The 14,177-nt window shown below is 51.2% G+C and overlaps 1 protein-coding gene across 2 annotated transcripts in view; it reads right to left on the reverse strand.

The window, feature by feature from the left end:
• The window catches only part of Rab11fip5 (RAB11 family interacting protein 5), a 39,221-nt gene that overhangs the window by 5,038 nt on the left and 20,006 nt on the right, over positions 1–14,177 (reverse strand). The window contains exons 2-4 of one of the 2 annotated variants that reach the window (XM_050164963.1): positions 8,569–9,005; positions 7,773–8,460; positions 684–2,696 (exon numbers count right to left, since the gene is read on the reverse strand). In XM_050164963.1, the coding sequence (XP_050020920.1) occupies positions 684–2,696; positions 7,773–8,460; positions 8,569–9,005 (3,138 nt within the window). The remainder of the gene's footprint in view (positions 1–683; positions 2,697–7,772; positions 8,461–8,568; positions 9,006–14,177) is intronic. The other variant, XM_050164964.1, reaches the window with a different exon arrangement.

A 14,177-nucleotide genomic window follows, 5' to 3' on the forward strand; every position in this document is an offset into this window, starting at 1 on the left:
AGTGAGGCACCTGCTGCAGTCAGAGAGCCTTTCCTACAGATTAAGGGTGTGGAAAGCATTTAAGGAAAGATTTCCTTCCTTCCTTCCTTCCTTCCTTCCTTCCTTCCTTCCTTCCTTCCTTCCTTCCTTCCTTCCTTCCTTCCTTCCTTCCTTCTCTGTGTCTTTAGCCTCCTCAAAGGCCAGAGTCCTAGACCCTCTGCCAGCCCTCTGCTTCCTCACCATGTATGGACAGAAAACTGCTGTGGGCCCACTGCTACCTGCTAATATTCTCAAGGCCTAAAGAAGTATTGCCCGCCTGTGGAACCCCACCCCCCCAACCATGGCATCTCTGTGCAGCACATACAGTTTTCACCCCCATCTCCTGCCAGGGCATTCTGACTCCCCCAAACCTCATTTCTCAACCACTATCCTTGTCAGATGCTATTTTCCAAACCCCCAGTTTGTGGGGTCACCCAGATGGTGCAAGGTCCTATTTATTAATAAACAGCTTCAGAACTAGTCCTAGAGAAGCTCACAGGTTCAAAGCCATCACCACTTACCTCCACACAGAGCAGACTGTTGCCATGTGCCCTTGGCAAAGATAAAGCTGGACTGGAAAACACTTCTACTCCTGTGTCACTATGCCCCCCACCCTGCCCCTCCCTGGTACCTTCCTCCTGGGAAGGTTCTGAGTGGATGCTCACCTGCCACTGGGCTGGAGCTCCTCAGCTGGTCGTGTCTCCAAGGGCAGAAGCGCAAGCGGGGAGGCTGGGGTGGCTGCAGCGTGGTCTTCCCCATATGGTGTAGGGGAGCCCCCAGTGGGGGAGAGCTCAAGGGGACGAAGGGGTGAAGCTGACTCCTCGGGAGGTGAGGAAGAAGAGGTCAAGGGCCAGGCTACAGGCAGGGGAGGGCATGGAGGGCCTGGCACCCCATGGCGGTGGCTGGCCCAAGGTGGGAGAGGGGGAGGTGGGAAGGCAGGTTCTGGGGGTGTGGGCAACTCTTCTGGACCAGAGCGGATAGAGGATTCCCTTGACCCTGGTGGTGATATGGATGGGAGACTGGGAGGATCTTGGCTCTCCTGACATAAGAAGGGATTCAAGGCATCCTCCTCCTCCTCCTCCTCCTCTGAGGCCCACAGATCAGCCTGCTGAGGGGTGACTGAGAGAGGCCCAAACCCCTCTTTGGCTAGCTCCTGGCTCTGGGTTTTAAGGTTCTCACCTGTATCTGAAGTCCCCCAGACCTTCTGACTCAGCAGAGTAGAGCCGGTTGAGCTATGGGATCTGAGGATGGGCCCCTCAAGGCAGCTGGTGAGCCTAGTGGGACTGGCCCCGGATTCAGGAGCACCAGTATCTCCTACCAGCTCTTCAAGCTCTGGCTCACCCATCAGGGTCCCAGAGGGCATGCTGTGCAATCCCTCCAACTCTGGATTTGCCCCCTCCTCCTTGGACTCTTGAGGACCAACAACCAATGCACTTAAGGTGATTTCTTCTTCTATCCCTGGCCCCCCACTATCCAAACCCCCTGTAGCATTCTCTTCCTCCTCTTGGTCCTCCTCTTCCTCCTCCTCCTCCACCTGGGAATTTGTGGGTGTGAAGAGGCGTGGTGGCTTGGGAGGTGGTGGGCCAGGCCACAGCCCCTCATCTAATCCCTGCTCAGGCTCTGGTTCTGGCTCCAGCTGCAATGCAGGGTGCCCTTCAGGAGCCACGGGGTGCACAGTGGCCGGTGATTCAGGCTGCACCTGGAGAGGAGGCGCCTCATCCAACTCTCCCTGTATGATGGATGACGCAATCTCAGCTGTAGGAGAAATGGTGATCACATCCCAAGGCCAAGAATCCTCCACTGTGTTCAGCTCCTGGAAAAGCTGGCCTCCATCTTGCGGAGCCTCCTCATCCTGGCCCCCAGGAATGTCATCTGAACCAGGAAGTCTCTCCCACACACTGAGCACTTCTGGGGAGCTGAATAGAGATGCCCCGCTATCTGCTGGACTCTGCCCAGCTCCCACTTCTGAGGCAGGAAGCTCCCGGTCTGGCGTTGAGGCTGAGGCTCGCAGGTGCAACTGGGCTGCTCTGGAAGATGGGTGAGTTCCTGAAGACCCAAGGGGTCCTGGGTCAGACACACTTGTGCTTGGCTGGTCCAGTCCCGAGTCCACAGGCACCCTGGGCTCCAGCCATATCCTTATTCCATCTCTTTCTTCCCCAGGGTCTCTCTGGGGCTCTGTTGCTTTCAGTGCCATGGTCCCAGGGCCTGGGTCTTGCAGCCCATCCTCCTCCAGCCCCATTTCTGCAGGGACCAGAATCTCACTCCTGGCCTCTGGCTGCAGCCTGCCAGCAGCAAAGATGTTGAAGGTGTCGTCCCACTCAGGCAGGGTTTTCCCAGGGGAGGCCAGGGGGGCCAGGCTGGCCCTCAAGGCACTGGGGAGAGAGGGAGCAGGTGAAGGAGAATTTAGTGCTATGTCGGCTTTGAGCTCCTCGAAGAAGGGGTTGCTCTGCAAGGAGGTGAGGAACGGGTTGGTGACCCCCAAGAATCCAGATGGGGTGGCTTCAGGGACAATGGTGGCAGCAGCGGCAGTGGCAGCAGCAGGGGAGGTGGCTGCAAAAAGGTTAGTGCTTAGCATGGAAGCAGCAGCGGGAGCAGGAGTAAGGGGGGCCAGAGCCTGGGGGGAGCAGGGGTGAGGAGGAGCAGCTGGGTCAGATTCTACCTGAGGAGACACGTCCAGGCTGTGGAGAAGACAAAACCATGAGCCTCCTGGTTAATGCTGGGACTGGAAATATCCCTGCCAAGTACCATCCCTACTCCCACCTCCAAGCCAGGTACCACACCATCAGAGGGACTATATGCAGTCACACGACCCAGGGACCAAATGAAGGAAGACCCCAATACTATGAGGCACCAAAGGGAAGGATGCTGGGAGAGTTCATGGACAGAGACAGAACTAAGAGACTCAAGCAGGGTACCTGGGATTGCAAACAGAAATAGACAATGTTCCACTAAACTCTTGCAGGAAGGGGTAAGGATGGGGCTGTCATCAGGCATGACAAGGTGTCCAAGAGAGCTCACCCCTTTTGTTTCATGGGGAGGGGGGAGAAAAACTAGCTAAAGAGCATATGGCATCTGCTGGGAACACCTACTGCCAAGAGGCAGTACCCTCATTTTACCCCTCTTGTGGGGCAGCCTTGGGAAATGAGATAAAGGGGTATTCAGCCCTCCTACCTAAATGAGAGCAACCAGGGAACCTCCTCCTATCCATCTTTCCCACTCAACCAGCAACTCTATGGAAAGTACTGGTGGTGAGCCGAGGCAGTTCTGCTCATAAAAACAAGGGGTGTTGTCACAGGAGGGCAGGAGGCTGAGCTATCTGAAGTTTGCCACATTCTTCCCAGGAACGAGACAGGTTGTACACAGGGCCTGATAGGCAACAGGAAAAAGTCCAGGTCCACCAGGAGCAGAGGAGGCTCCAAAGTCAAGCATGGAGGGGGAGTTCAGCCTACTCAACAAATTCTCCTAAGAATTTAGCCTTCAAACCTGAACACAGTGGTGCACACCCCAGCTCTGGGGATGTGGATGCAGAAGGATTGGAAGCATGTTGTCAACCTCACCTACAGAGCCAGCCTGGATTACATGACACCCTATCTTAATAAACCAAAATATTTTAAAGAAGGCTGGGGCTATAAGTCAGTTGGCAGCATGCTTGCCCAACATGCATGAAGCTCTGGTTTCCATCCCCAGCATTGCATTAACCAGGTGTGGAAGCACAAGCCTGTGACCCTAGCACTGGGGAAGAAGACCAAGGTCATCCTCAAGATACACAGCAAGTAGGCTGGAGAGATGGCTCAGTGGTTAAGAGCACTGTCTGCTCTTCCAGAGGTCCTGAGTTCAATTCCCAGCAACCATATGGTGGCTCCAAACCATCTGTAAAGAGATCTGGCACCGTCCTCTGGCGTGTGGGTATAAATGGAGGCAGAAAGTTGTATACATAATAAATAAATCTTTAAAAAAAAGATACACAGCAAGTTCAATGACAATCTGTGACAGACTGAGTCCCTGTCTTTAAAAAGAAATAAAAGATAAAGGCTAGGTGTGGTGGCACACACCTTTAAACAGCAGTTGGGAGACAGAGGGACGAGAAGACAAGAGGATTTTTCTGAACTGCGGCCAGCTGGTCTACATAACAAGCTCCAGGGCAGCCAGAGCTACAGGGTGAGACCCTGTCTTAAAACAAAACAACAAAAAGTGATTTTTAAAAGATTCCTGTGACCTTATTTCTCCCCTAGAATAGCTACAACTCTGCTGGAGGGTGGATTCTCAGTCTGATCCCCACCTCTAGACAGAGATGGAGAGGGAAGGGAGGCAGCATTCCCACGTCCCACCTCCAGTTCCCAGCACTGTTCTGAAGGCACTGAAAGGGGTCCCACTCCCACAGATGTCTCCTCTCCCTCATTTCAGGCAGGTTCCGGGCAAAGGCACAGGCATGTCTACTGGGGAATGAGCAGCAACACATCACCACTTGGGTCACAGTCGAGCTTAGAACACCCATAGCACCCGAGCTGCATCCCAGTAACAGGGCTGGAGCACTCTAAACTCTGAATGACACAACCTCTCTCCAGGCCTCTCATGATGGCAGCCCTAGTGACCCCATCCGCACTGCACAGCAGCAAGCCCAACCCTGTCTGACAAACCCACAAACACACTCACCCTCAGGCTCCCGGCAATCTGCTGCCAGTCAGACTTCAGGGAGAAGGCACCAGGGAAGCACCACTAGGAGCCCCGGGCTCTGTCAGCAGTCTCCTCCGCACAATGGCTCCCCAGAGATGCACACAAACCGGTTGGTATGGAATAAGCAAAGTGCTCTCCCTTGAGGCCAGGGTTCTAGGCGGCAGGCCCAGCAGGTTTCCCAGAGCCAACAAGGGCTTGCTAACACCCTGCCTGTTCTTGACCTCAGAGCCCCTCCATCTTCACGTTCCCTGCTCCACACCAAACACACATTCTTTTGGTTGTGAGCCTAGCCTAACAGCTTAGCCATCCCTACAGCAACCGAGCACACGTTCTGAAGGGCATCACTCCTGCCCTACCAGTGTACATGGCACAGGGCAGGAGAAGCATATTCCTTTGTGGTCTTCTGTGTAGGCTGTGCCCTGAGAACACCCCTGTACCCTGGAGCCTACCCAGCCAGCCTGGCACAGCCTCTCCCTCCCAAGCAGGGTACAACATATGCTGATTTGTCTCCCTCAGGGCCAAATATTGGGAAGAGAAGGAGAAAGAAGACCAAGCAGCTCTGTCCCTTCAGCCCACAGAAATAAGCTTCAGGGCCTGCAGGAACCTAAGGATGACTGGTTAACCTGCCACTTGATGTCAATCGCCAATTCAATGCAATACTTCTCCCCACCTACCCCCTTTAAAGTTTTTAAAGGTAGTGTCTCTCTATGGACCTCAGGTTAGCCTCAAACTCAAGTAATCCTCCTGTCAGGGCCTCCTGAGTGATGGAATTACAGGCACGTGCCACCATTCTCAGCTGCCCTTCTCCTCCTCGAATGTCACACCCTGGGGCCATCTCTGGAGAAAGCAGGTTTCTGTACTCACTGGGGCTTTCTTGGGATGTGGTGAGCTCTGTGTTCCATACACTAGTCACAGAGGTAGCAAGTGTTTCTGTGAAGGCTGCCCACCAGTCCTCAAAGGTTAAAGCCAGCCTTTGAGACAGGACCTGTAGACAATGTATCCCCTGGCCAACCATCCCTCCTGAGCTTTGGAAGCTCCTATCTTCCAGGAAACATGTCCAGGAGGTGTGCGTATCCTCCTATCATCAGGACAAATGAGCAGACACAGAGGGGCCTTCCAAGCTTAAGCAGAGATCTTAACATCATCTTCCAACCAGATCGCTGCTTAGAGAGTAATTATTTCAGGAAAACAGCCACAGATGGGACAGGAAATATGCTAACACCAGCCAGAGGGCACCTCAGATGACCCATTCTTCTGTGACCACCAGACGTCTGTCTACCATACCTTGGAAGGGACTGGGCAGACATCGAATTGCTAAGTGCCATTTACTAACATCCCTGGCTCTCTGTTGCACCAGGTTTACCCCCAAGTTAAGTATATTTTTGCATTAGTCTTTGATCCCTTCCTGTGTTCAAAGGTTGCTGTGAGAGAAAGGAACAAAAAGAAGGCACTCTGGCACAAGAGGACCTAACACGTGTGGCCTATCTCAACTGCAGCACAGAACCATGCCACAGACCAACACCAATGGCTCAGCAGGTCCTGTGGCCCAGGTGAGGCTCAGTCCCATTCTGACACCTCTCAGCCTCACATCAATAGGGATCAACAGCCACATGTCACCAGAGGCACACCTTGTCAGGAGGACCAGGAGGATCATCTTACAACCACTGAATTCTACACTGCCTCAAGCCTCTCCACGGAGCACAAGTGCCACACAGAGTCACTAGAGGGCGCTGCTGCCCTTACTCAAACTCTCAATTTGTGCCGGTAGCCCCTGGGTACAAGGGTTTCAAGTCCAAGGCCTGTGGGCTGGCTCTCCAGGTTCCAGTAGAGATGCTGCAGCTGAACGGCAATTCTGGTTCTAACCTGCAGGTGCTGCCCTGAGCTGTCCTGTCGCTCAACTTTTTCCCTAGAACTCTAAGCAAGCATTCCAACCAACAACTGCTCCTCCTGGGCCAGCTTTCCCTCCAGCTACAGGCCTACCTGGATGCCAGGCCCATTGCCTGTGTGAAGCTGCCACCTACAAATGGCCCAAGGCAGGCAGGCAGGGTGCTGACACGGCCTGGTCTGTAACAAGACCCCTACAGAAATCCCCTCTACCTTCTGTCAACCAAAGACTTGAGTTTTCTGGAGTCTGAGGGGCTGTTAGGAGTCAGAGAAGCGTAAGGAAAATGGAGATGGGAGGAAACTAGAAGTGAAGCTAGAGCTGCAAGGTCCAGCCTCCCCTCTATGGAAAACAGATACAGCATCATCAAAACTGGGTCCAGTCTTCTTTCTCTAGACACACTGAGTGGGAGAAGGTAGACTTGCTGAGGAGAGAAACCGCTGGGCTCAAAACACTAGGTAGGTCTGCCACCAATGCAGGGCAACAAGATAGACTGCTAACCTGCCCATGAAGACCCTCCTTAGGTCCCTGCCAAACAATACAGCAGTTGCCCTATCTCAGAATAACACAGAGTGGAGTCCAGAGGCTCTGACCAGGACCAAGGGAAAGAGAGGGCTGGGCATATTCCCAACAGAGTAGAGTCGCCAGCACTCCCAAGAGGGGTCAAAGAACACTAGGCCTTGGTGGGGGGTTATTTCAAGGGAGTTGCTATGATCTCTTTCCAGGCTAGGAAGCCTAGTGAAGAGGAAGGATGCAGCCACAACTATTTAATTCCTGTCCCTCAAGGGGGCAAGACCCCAGAGACAGGTGGAAATCATCTACCTTCAGGCAGGGTAAGGTGTCTGAAGGCACAGTCTCCGGTCTCAAGGCTTCCTTACCTTGAGATGAGGAAGCAAGAGATGGAGGTCAGGAAACCAAGAAGCACACGAATGCCCCTCCCTTCCTATGTACTACCAACTCAAGCATGGGGCCTGGGCCCACCTTGATCCATGGGACCCTCATGGCACTATGTCCTTGAAACTCACCTGTGTCGGTGGGCACGATATGAGCCTTGGCTCAGGAAGACAGGATACCTCACTTAACCATGCAAAGCTAGAGCTCAGGCAGCCTGCTCCCTGCTCCTCCCAGCCTCGGGGCCCCGGGGAAAACACCCAACCTCCTCCACACAGAGCAAGAAGTAGCCTTATTAAATATGTACCTGGGCTTCTGAGTTGATTCCTTGGATTCTCTCAGGCCAAACCAGCTACTCTTGGCCTTTTCCTCCCCTGTGGATGAGTGGTGCGGGGAGGCTCCCAGAGAAGGGCTCCCTATCTCTCCAACTGAGCCACGGCGCCCCAGCTCACTCCGGCTCAGCCCCTGGTGGTGATGGTGATGATGGAAGAGGCCCATGCGGGGCTTCCGCTCCTTCTCTGCCACAGCCTCAGTTGAGGCCACCATGGGTGTGGCGACCTGGACTGGCTTTCCCTCTGAAGGCCGGGCCCCCTCTTCTTCTCCAGAGCAACCAGCCCCCAGGGCCAACACTTTGGCCTGAGTGCCCAGCGCCTCCTGTCCAGACACAGCCTCTGAGCTGCTGGTGCCACGGCTGCCTCTGCCCCACGAGTCATCTGAGGCCCGAGGCCCTTCCTCAGAGGGCCGAGGTGGGGTACTGTGTAAGGAGGTTGAGGTTGGAAAGGGGCCTGAGATGGAGCTGCGGTGGCGTAAGGGGGGTTGAGGCTCCTCATTGTACACATGGCTCCCATTGACACAAAGGGAAGAGCGGGAGGCACCATCAAGGTGGCCTTGGAGCTCAAGAAGAGCCCGGGGAGGAGCTGCACGTAGCTGGCTGGCCTCATCGCTGTATGTCCTCTTGTGGGTGAGCAGCTTGGGGGACTGTGTAGAATCCCTGCCTAGAAAAGAAATAGGAACCATGTCAGCACTTGGAAAGAAGAGTCCCGTGTCTCTGCCGGAGGCCTTCCTCACCACCTGGGAAGAGCCCACCCTCTCCCCATGCTCACCCCCTTCAGTGGACAGCCAGCTGCTGTGACTTGGTGAGCGGGTGAGGAGCTCAGCTCCAGGGCCCTGGTAGGCCAGGCTGCCGCTAGTAGAGGACAGGGTGCTGTCCGAGCCCAGCGAGGTATTGGACTGGGTGAGCGAGGACTTGCGTAGCTTGTTGCGGAGGAAGAAGCCTTTGGCTTTGCCCATCTTGCCCAGGCTGCCCAGATCAGGATCCTCCAGGGCGCTGCTTGGGAGAATAGCTGAGGCAGATTCTAGTTCATACTTCTTTTTGCCCTTCACCTTGTCCTTGAGCTTGCTAAAGGGGGACCGTGGCTTGTCCTTCATAGACAGGTCAAACATGCTGGCACTCAAGTTGTTTCGTGTGAACTGGATGGTCACCTGGATCTCACCGCGCTCCTTCTCCTTCTTGCCTGGCTTAGAGTAGAGCTTGTACCACCTAAGAGAAGAAGCAGGGCAGAGCTCTGGTCACAGGCACCTCTGAACCCCTCCTTCCTTCTGAGACCAACTATAGACCCATTCCACTCCCACCAGCTCCTGTCCTGACACGAGCTTGGGTTTGGGAACTAGAAGTATAACCAAGAAACTCCCTAATTTGTCTATGATGGGGAAAACCACATCCTGAATTAGGAAAGCTCCTCAGGTGCTACTGAGCAGGGAGGGCAGCAGTGACCAGGCCACAGTCCCTCCTGCCCAGTGCTTTCCTGGAGCTCATAGGCTCCACAGGACCTCATCATCCCCTACCCGTAACTCGGAAGCCCAAAGGGTGAGGCTGGGCCTGTTGGGAACTGCCCTGTATTCAGCCCCTGGTATAAAGAGTCCTATCCATGATTCACATTAACTCCTCTGGCCAGTCCCAGCAGAAGGTCTACTCTGAGCCACCAAAACAGACACCGAGGCCCAGGACATGGGGAGGAGTATGTACACACACTCCTCACTCATGCACTGACTCACCCCAAGTCCTGCCAAGAATATTTCTGGGAAGCAGAGGAGCAGACAGACATGACTGAGACCTGAGGCAAGAGAGCCAGGGGGAGGAGTGCCTTCATCCACTCTCTTCCCTACTCTCACCCTGCCAGGGACTCCTAAAGGAGTCATCAGCCTGTTCTACAGATGGGGGTGAGGCCTGGAGTCACAGCAGACAGGCTAGAAAAGGGATACACAGAGCCAGGTTCTCATCACTCGCAAGACCGTGTTCCTCAGCTACTCTCTTCCCACAGAGTCACAGGGACAATCCCTACTTGGCAATAATGACTCAGGTGTTCTGCTTTGTTTTTGTTTTAGGGCTCCCAGGTTGCCTTAAACTCACTATCTAACTGAGGGTTTACTGTGGACTCCACCACTCAAGTGCTGGGATCATATGTGTGCACCACCACACCCACTTAACTCTGTACGCAAGGACTGCACTTCTTGGCTTTTACCTACATGAGAGCAAACTCGTGTCAACTGAAAACTCTCTCACAGAAGTTGAAAACACCAAACCTGGAAATGTCAAGATACCCTTCAATAGGTACGTGCATAAACACTGCTACAGACAGTAGAGCTTCAGTCCTGACCTTCCTGAAACTCTGCAGACCAGGCTGGCCTCAGATCACAGAGATCCGCCTGCCTCTGCCTCTGGAGAGTGGGGATTGAAGGTGTGCACCACCACTACCCAGACAGACTGTGGAATTTTATGTAACGATAAACAAAAATGAGCTACAGAACCATGAAAAGACACATGAAGACCTGTAAACACATAAGAGAAAGAAGCTAACTTGATAAGGCTTCACAGATGCCATGGTATGACAGACATTCAAGAAATGACAAAATATCAAGACAACAAAAAGCTCAAAGTGAAGCATGACAGGCAGTGCACATCTGAAACCTACCACTCTGGATGCTGAGGCAGGAGGATCACTGAAAGTTGGAGGTCAAAATAAAACAGAGATCAGTGGTTGGCAGGGAACTGACAGAGAGAAAACAGGAATGAACAGGAAGAATTTTTATGAAGAATGGGGAGTTTTTATAAGGCTGAGACTATCCAGATGACACCATCATGGTAAATGGTGTCATTTTGTTTGTCAGAACCCAAAGAATGTGCAATACACAGTATAAGCCATGATGTACAATCAAATCAGCCAGGGACACAGAAGCAGGGGGACTGCCATACATTCAAAGGCAGCCTGCGCTACACAGAGATTTCTAGGCTAGTTTGAGATTACAAAGTGAGGCCCCGTCTCAAAAACTATGCAATAAAAACCTCTGATGCTTTGATATTGGTGCCTCAGCCTTAACAAATGCACTACACTGGCCAGATGTTAGCAACAAAAGAATTTGTGATTTGGGGAATGGGACAGGGAGACAGACAAAATTCAAACTTTTAATTCACGTCTCTAAATCTAAAACTAAAACTGCTCTTTAAAAAGGTAACTCAATGGGGCTAGAGGGATAGTTCAGATGTTAAAGAGCATACACTGTCTTCACAGTGCATCGACAATAAGTGGTTTATAAAGGCCTGTTCCTAAGTCCAAAGGATGCTGTCTTCTGCCTCCACAGGCACTGCACTCACGTGGGATTAGTGGGTTCCATGGCAGTCGCTTTGATGCTATTTTGCCCAATATTTATAGCTTCAAGAGGAAAGGGTTATTTTATAGCATGGTGTCAAGAGGCTTCGGTTCACGGTCTGTGCCTCCCTCGATTCTGACTCCTTGGTGAGGCTGCCCACCAGGGACAGATCCCTGGCTAGTGGCATCTCCTCTGGGACAACAGCATGACTAGCATTACCAGCAACACTCGGGACAGCGTTCCCTGGCTTTGGGAATCCTCTGGAAACAGAATGCTCACAGAAGTGCTCAGAGTGTGCTTCCCTAGTCTCCCAGGTCCTTCTGGATCTAATAAAGCTGTGGAGCAACCTGGTGAACTTGTTTAAACAGCCGATTTAGATCAAGTTCACTGGGGACACTAACACTGGAAAGTGGGGGTTCTCAGAAATAGGACATTAATTTTCTCTAAGCATCTGCTGCTGGGGCTGAAGACATGGTCAGTTGGTAAGGTGTCTAGCATACAAACATGAGGACCTGAGTTTGGGTCCCCAGCACCCACATAAAGAGCAGGATGTGGTGTCATGTGTCTGTAACCCCAGTGCTGAGGAGAGGGTCCATGAGCTCAGTGGTCAGTTGCTGTGGATAGTCTGAGGGCTCCAGGTTCAAAGACCCTGTAGCAAAGTAAGGTGGGAGCAATAAAGACACCAGAAATTGACCTCTGACCTACACATACACACACATAACTACATGTACACACATACCCATCCCACTACATTCGATGCATACACACACACACAAACACACACACAACTGCAGATTTATTTAGCAATTACAAAGAGGAAAAAGTATCTTTATTAAGAGGTTGGAACACATCCTTTAACTGGGTCCCAGTTTCTTAAGCTGGGGGTTGTGACCCCCGCAGAAGGAACTGAATGTGGAGTTATGAAATTTGACAAGAAAGGTCCATGAATGGATAAATCAAACCTGTGATGAATCCAAGGTGTTATTGCCTCAGGCACCTTTGCTGCAGCCTCAGGTCTGAAACCCAGCAAGCACACTCTGCACTGTTCACACTCATCACACCAGTGACACGCCAGCCAACGCTGCCCAAAACACCTCAGCTGAGATTTGAGACTACTGTATGCTATGAATCTCCATGTTGTTACTGCATACACAAAGAGTTCCATCTTTAGAGAATCCTAATCATAAGCACAAAGACTTCGTATTTCCCTGCCTCCATTTCTTGGCACATGTCACAGAACGTCTCTGGGATGCCTAAGAATGTCTGACTGAGGCCTGGGAGGATGGCGCAGTTAGTAAACTGCTCTCCACACAAACATGAGGACTGAGTTGAGCCTCAGCAGCCATGTGAAAAGCCGCCAGTTCAGTGGATGTCTTGTAAATCTGGCACCAGGGAGGCGGAGACAGGCAGATCCTTGAGCTCACTGGCCAACCAGCTTAGCCTACCATTAAGGTCAGCCAGAGACTGTCAAAAATCAAGGAGGAGGGCTTAATGGCACTCAGTGTGGTCCTCTGGCCTCTACACACACACACACACACACACACACACAACACACACAAACGCATTTCTACACATATGTACACACATAAAGTTCCTTTTAGAGTTGGCTTGAGTTTCATTTAAAAACAAAGATTAAATTTATTAGAAAGAATATGTTCAACATACAATCTATGCATTAACAAATGCTTAAAAATTAAAAATCAGAGCCAGGTGGTTGCAGCAGCCCATGCCTTTAATCCCAGCACTCGGGAGGCAGAGGCAGGTGGATCTGTGAGTTTGAGGCCAGCCTGATCTACAAGAGCTAGTTCCAGGATAAGCTCCAAAGATACAGAGAAACCCTGTCTCGAAAAAACAAAACAAAAAAATGAAAAATCATTAAATGAATTTTGGTGGCCAGGTGGTGGTGGTGCACACCTTTAATCCTAGTACTTGGGAGGCAGGCAAATTTCTGAGTTCGAAGCCAGCCTGTTCTGCAGAGTCAGTTCTAGGACAGGTTCCAAAGCTACAGAGAAAGGCTGTCTTGAAAAAAATAAAAATAAATAAATTTTGGTGGAATTTGAACACTTTCTAGAAATTTTTGAAATGGCCCTAAAAAAATACTTTTTGCCATTTTGCAGTATGTATTTCTGTGAAGTGGTGATCTCAGCATTGCTTATGAAATCAAAATATCTGTCAGCTCTGAAAAATATTGAAGATGTTCTACATTCTGCAATACCAGACACCCAGCCAAGATTTACTGTTGGTATTATTAGGTTTTGGTCTTTGGAGAAAGTTTCACTATATAGCTTTGGCTGGCCTGAAATTCATTATGTAGACCAGGATGACCTAGAACTCACTCTGTAGACCAGGATGGGCTAGAACTTGCAGCAATCCTCCTGCCTCTGCCTCCTGAGTGTTGGGATCACAGCTGTGCATGCTGTGCCCCACTGAGATTTAGTTCTTTATGCAAAAATAAATGTCTTCATCTCATTAGTGTGCAAATTTGCTTTCATTTTTAATAAATAGAAAAATGATATGTATATAAAATTGTTTTAGAGAAAATTTCTTTTTTAAATTAACATTTTAAACATTTTATTTTATAGGTATGGGAGTTTTGGCTGCATGTATGACTGTGTACCACACATGTGCACGTGTCTCCAGGACCAGAAGAGGGCATCAGGTCTCCTGGAACTGGAGTTAGGCAGTTGTGAGTCATCACGTGGGTGCTGGGAACCAAACCTGTCTCCTCTGCAAGAGCAGGCAGAGCTCTTAAACAGTGAGCCATTTCTCCAGCCCCTCTGTTTTTCCTCTTTGAAGACTCATTCTGTGGAGCTGGGTGGGAAGCGCCCAGCTGGGCAGCACAGATGCTAAAACTACAGAGATCATCGTGACTCCTGCACGAGGGTAACGTGCAGATTTATGAAGCACCCTATTAGGAAGGAGAAACCCACATGCGTAGTCACGACATAGAAACCGTCACATGTCATGCTGTACATTTACATATGGTTTCCATTACTGGCCTTTCAGATGGGTTCAGGTCTTTCAAAAAATAAGTTACATTTTAATTTAGTGAACGTTTGGGGTG

Source organism: Alexandromys fortis, unplaced genomic scaffold (assembly GCF_014885135.2).
Source record: "Alexandromys fortis isolate MF-2015 unplaced genomic scaffold, M_Fortis_MF-2015_v1.1 scaffold_138, whole genome shotgun sequence".
Classification (NCBI taxonomy): Eukaryota; Metazoa; Chordata; class Mammalia; order Rodentia; family Cricetidae; genus Alexandromys; species Alexandromys fortis.